Source organism: Achroia grisella, unplaced genomic scaffold, assembly GCF_030625045.1.
Source record: "Achroia grisella isolate CSIRO2021 unplaced genomic scaffold, CSIRO_AGI_Agris_v1 utg126, whole genome shotgun sequence".
In the NCBI taxonomy this organism is placed as follows: domain Eukaryota; kingdom Metazoa; phylum Arthropoda; class Insecta; order Lepidoptera; family Pyralidae; genus Achroia; species Achroia grisella.
The window spans coordinates 1057273-1063391 of record NW_026712609.1 but is presented as its reverse complement, the minus strand read 5'-3'; the positions used below and the strand labels follow the sequence as shown (position 1 = coordinate 1063391).

At 28.3% G+C, this 6119-nt stretch overlaps 1 protein-coding gene across 1 annotated transcript in view; it reads left to right on the top strand.

The window, feature by feature from the left end:
- Nucleotides 1-494: 494 nt before the first annotated feature.
- The window catches only part of LOC131854984 (uncharacterized), a 30978-nt gene continuing 25353 nt past the window's right edge, over nt 495-6119 (top strand). The window contains exon 1 of the mRNA XM_059206181.1: nt 495-548. Within this exon, the coding sequence (XP_059062164.1) occupies nt 522-548 (27 nt within the window). The 5' untranslated portion in view covers nt 495-521. The remainder of the gene's footprint in view (nt 549-6119) is intronic.

Sequence of the window (6119 nt, the reverse complement as noted above, 5' to 3'; positions counted from 1 at the left end):
TTTTAACATATATTTTACTCGCACATTTATTTAACCAAAAATATATTTTAATCATTTTCTAACCTTGAAGATTATACTGAAATTATTTTTATAAATTAATAATAATAATAATGGTGCCTTCATTTCAATGTCATGCATTAAAATAAGCAGTATACGTACTAGTCACATAGCTCTATATTACACCTACACATGATCTTGCTCAAAACTGGATTAAAGTTATTTAGCACAATGGCAATTAATAGAACGTATTAGTAATACTGTTGTTAAAATTATTCCTTTAGGTACAAACAACAACAGTATTACTATTTTTAACTATTTTATGAGATATTAACCTCTCAAAATAGCACATACAAGTGAAGTTCTTTTTAAAATGCTTCTTAATGTATATTCGTAGCTCTTAAAATCGTAAAATAGTAGCATTTCTAGTACATTATTACATTGTATCCAATGATCCTATTATATTAATATCTATCATAAACAATTTATTTAATTACAGGAACACTCCAACTGTGGGATGAAAAATGTTTAAACAAGAACTATTTTTACTGGTAGTTTAAAAAAAATATATACTTAATAAACACTAAATCTTATTAAACAATAAAATCTATGGTATAGAATGTACAGCTATGGGGATACTTATAATGAATATTGTTAAATCTGTACCCGTGAACCAATCCATATTCGTTAATTATTATAACTCATACAAATTATAAATACCTAAGAGAAGCTTTTCTATACACGGTAGGTTTCGGTTTTTTTCTACAGTTCAAAGTTCTTAATGGTAAAATTAGTAACCTGGTACAAAATGATACGTAGCAATACATGAGTGTACTGTAATGTAATGGCTATTGCTTTGTATCAAATGGACCGACAACACGTTTGTTTTATAAAAAATAAACAATATTTCACTAAACAATTGTAGGGATGTCTTCTCTAATTACACGTACATTATTGTAAAAATTATTACTTTATTTTCTAAATAATTGTTATTTTTTAATTGACGATCTATCAATACTTGTAGTCTCTATTAGTGAAATGTTTTAAATATAGTATTATGAATTTATAATCAACTCATAATTGATAGAGAATTTATGTAATGGCGACAAGCCCAGTCATTGACATTTAAGTCAAGGTGAACAAAGACAGTGCAACACTCACAACACACAACACAAATAATGTCCCAATTGTTTTGCTTATGAATCAATTCCAGGTAATAGAATTTGTTGTAGTAATAAGAAACAAGACTAGGTAAACGGAGAAAATATATTAATATAGACTACTGACAATTAGAAATAGAGTGAAAGGAATTGAAGTATCAAAAACAAGAATGTAATATAAAGAACTATAAATTCAAAGACAAATTTAGAATATATTACATTTCTTCATTAGCCAGTTACAACAGAATTAATATGTAGGAACTTATTTAACCAGTACGAATATAGATAATAATTACTATATATTTGTACTTTTGCTCCTTTACAGGTATCCACTACGAAATTACAAATCCGACTTTATAACCGAAACCTTGGATAATTACTATATTATAATACGTTATCGTTAATCAATTTTGTTTTAATAGACTTTTTTAAGTTTATATAATATATTGTTATATTTTATAAAAACGACACGAAGTGTAGGTACATAGATATTTCAGCACGTAAAAGCGATAATGACAATATATTTAGAATAAACGTAAATATTACATGGAACATTGGCCAAAAAATTTAATCTTCTTATTTAATTGAAAATTTTTTGTAGCAATGTTTAAAATTACTTTAACATGTAGTTTTTATTTTAGGTTTTATTGTCGTCATTGGAAATTTTCAATTAGTTTCCTATAAAGTTCAGTGAATCGATCAGTAGTTATTGCCGTTAAAAATTTGTACATAGGTACGCACCACTTCCTCGTTACCATCCATAGATTCCTTTGCGTGTGATGTAATATCGCGGGCATGAATTTCACTTTTTTGTGTTTAGTCATCACTCAATACGTTCTGCATGATGTATATGCGGTAAGGTCTATTGGGTCATAGATTAATAAGTAGGCGATAATTTAAGTAATTGACACTATCATTAAATTAGCAGATTCTGTGATACCGATAAGTACCTTAATAATCTAGGATCTTTTATTCTAGACACAATATAATCGGATCCCGAGCATTATTTCTATTTGTTTGTCATAGTAAAAAGTAAATATATGTAGATTTAATTTTATATACATACATATATATAAAATAAATAATTGCCTATTTTCTGCCATTAATTAATAATAACAATAGCTACCTTTGTAATCTTTATTGCTTTTTCCTATTAAACCTGAAATATTATTGTATTACATTATATTATTCTGGATTACTGTTTTTACAGCGTTATAACAAAGACGTCATATGCGTTATTGATAGGGTATGTCACGTTTGGGTTAACCACTATGATTCATTTTCACTAATATTCATGCTGAGTATTGTATGGTAATAGTAATAATGTAACTTATATCCTCTTCAAAACCTTTGATGCTAAAAACAAAGGTAGTACTTGACAAAACTCTCCTCCTATTCATATATATGTTTGGTACCTAATCCATACAAAGGTAAATACTATTTTTACTATAAGTATTACCTAAGACGAAAACATACAGAACTTTTTTAATAGTTGATAAATTTATCTTTCTATTATTTTATTAAAAAGCTAACATAAAAGTAAAAACACTATCTCTCTCATCAATCGAGCCATTTAAAATATTTCAGGGCCAAAATCCCACATGTAAAGCGATACCATCATCGAGCCGACGCAATGCCAATTTAAGAAACAATGACGCTATGCCAACGTACGACCCATACATACCGAGGACAAATGTAATATTCTACAATTGTTCATCCTCTGATTGTAAAACATTCCGACTACATTCTATAACGGAAGTTACATCTCCTGAACTTATGTTAAAGGTATGCTTTCTAGAATCAACCGGGACATACGAATGTGAAACAGTCAGATACAATCACCTCAAAAACGTAGACAAACTATTGTTTTTAAATAACAACATAAAGAATAAAATATATTATATTGTCGATTGTTTAGTTTTTGAAGATCGAGGTCGTGTATGTCACCGAAGAAACGGTAATAATCCTCATACAAAATTAGTCGACACTGGTAGTATAGTACGACCTAAAGAACCAAACATCTTGTCTCAGCATGAATTTATATGCGAAGAAGATCAGCAAGGGTTAGTTAATTGCGACATTAATCCATTTATTCCATTTGATAACACTCTTAAACTTAAACAGATATGATCACTGACAATAATGTGTTGCTGAAACAGGAAATTACGTATTGTCTTTAAAGAAGAACTGCGTCGATGCATGGTGCGGATACAGGGAATAATATCGCGATTGTCAGGAAGGCGATACAGCAGATATGAGCCACCAGGCGGTAAAGTGTATCGGTGCTATTATGCTAAAAAACAACAAATATGCAAAGAGCTATACGGCCAAAAGAAATCCATCTATAATGAACGTGCTTGGTTAAGTACGTAATATTTATTCATAGATTCCATTATACGACTATATTCAGTTAAAATACATATGACTAGTATTGAATTGATTTCAAATTGGTGATATGTTTAAGTAACCACTAACTGGACTATTCTCAGAAGCATGTCGCAAGCACAATCATAATAGTGGTCGAAACTAGTTTAATGTGAGCGGAACTATTACCAACTATGTAAGTATTGGAAATATACTCAATATTTGCAAGAAATTTTTTATTTTTTAACATTGTATGAATATATGCGAGTACATACCTAATATTTAGTTTATTGATACATCCAAGAAGAACCTAACGAATTGATAAAAAATAATGTTTTCTATTCAAATATTAATTTCATAATTTATAATAATAAATTAAAAATAAATAACTGTTATAACTGTATATCTGCGATAATTTAAAATTTAAAAACATTTCTCTCAAATTACACATGATATTGTAAATAAAAAGCCTCATTATTTAACGTCAAAATATACTGGGTCAGTACTAGTGCTTGTCTTGGTCGATGTACCCCGAGAGTGAAAGTGGACAGCGACCCGATCTTTACAATGCTTGGAATTACATACAGGACCCGGTTTTATGTTATAACATGACATTTCGACATAGGTACCTGCTACAATAAATTTGTTATTGAACCATATATAAGTTTAAAGGAATTTTTATGTGGATTTAAACAGTTATTAAAGTTCATTATTAAAACTTATACTTGAAATAGTAAGTTATCTAAAAAAATATTTTCTATCTAAATTTATTAAAAAATCCATATCAGAGTTAATGGTTAATTTAAATTAAGTAACTTTTCCAGTTTATTATGTTTTTATAGAAACTATTAGGTGCAATTTAACCACATAATGCATATTAAATCTTTATAGTAGTTAGTAGTAGTTACGGACTACAGAATAAATCCGTGATATTCTGCAATCTGTATATATTTTCTAATTAAACAAAAACATCGCAGAGGCAATAGGAGGTAACAAAAATTAACTAGAAACTATTTAAGAATGAAATTGGGACTATAAAAAGCATTAGTATATTAAGTTATTATATTATTTGTTTATTACTGCACGAAAGATTATTTGGCAAAATTTTATTCTTTATTAGTTACTTATGTACTTAATGTTTTACATTTTATGCAATGATAGGTTGCATAAGTATTAGATGTATTATAGATAAATGTATCCTTGTATGCGTGTACTTAATCAAAAAATTAGATCTACTTAGTAACCAATATATGAATCTAGCAAATGTAATTTGTAATTGCCTTTCTTCTCCAATACATCTGTATGCGGAACAATACTTGATTACCGATATGGGTTTTGAAATGCTTTATTTGTATTGTTTATTTTTATAATGACAGAACGACAATTGACGACATACATAATTATGTAGTCAATTGTGTACTATATATAGTACACAATTAGTAGACGGCCCACAATATACGGATATTATGTATCTGTATATTATGTATATGTATACTACATAATCAATATATATACAGATGTCTGTATATCACAGATAATATAATATTACATACTGTATATATATACAGACATCTGTATATCTGTATATATATTAAGTATTTTTAAACAAGGTATGTGTGTACGTAAATATTACGATTACAATTGTTCTAAACAGACTTTAATTTCATTCTTAGTGAAATCCAAAATGTTATTCTATAAGATTTTTGTAATCTTATATTTTTTTCTTTTTTTCACTTTTATTCAAGAGTCTAACAAGTAATGCCCAACTGTCCTACTAACCTAATAGTCATGTTTCAGATGTTTACAACCAAGTTAAAAAAGAGAACTTTTTCAATTTGATTTTCTTTTTATGTATATTATTATGTAATATACCGATTTATTATAATATTATAAACGCGAAAGTTTGTAAGTATGGATGTTTGTTACTCTATCACGCAAAAACTGCTGAACGGATTTTGGTAAAACATTTACAATGCCTATACATCAGAGTAACACATAGGCTATATTTTATATTGAAATTTAACGAGGTTGAAACCGCGGACACAGGTAGTTCAAAATAAATATATTATTTGTTTATTTCGTCATAATTCTATATATACCAATACTACATCACTTTACCATTTACTAATTATGAGACTAGTAGGGTTGATTAATAATACAAAAACTACTTTGTGATCGCGACAAAAGTTAGTATGCAAGAAAGTGTTGTCCTTGTCGCCGTACTAATACCATGAAGCAATATGCCCTTAGTAATGTTCTAGCAGCAAATAAAACAAACGCTTCTCAACAGTCTAGGCCAAGGTTCGTTACTACGTTAATTAAAACAAATATTTACTGTAATTAGACCCAATCACACCTAACCTGTTTGCTATATCGTACAATAGTAGACAAGAAATCTTCACACCGATTGATACGAGCTCGGAAGTAAATGTACCGAAACAATATGCATTCTTATTGTTTGTTAATAATGGGATTTAATGATTAACTCATTATCTTTTTCATGTACAGTAGATATGATAAAAAAAAGAAGAAATGCACTTCCATAATAGAGGGTTTGATAAAAAATTTGTAACTCTGATTATGGTAAATATCGAAGTA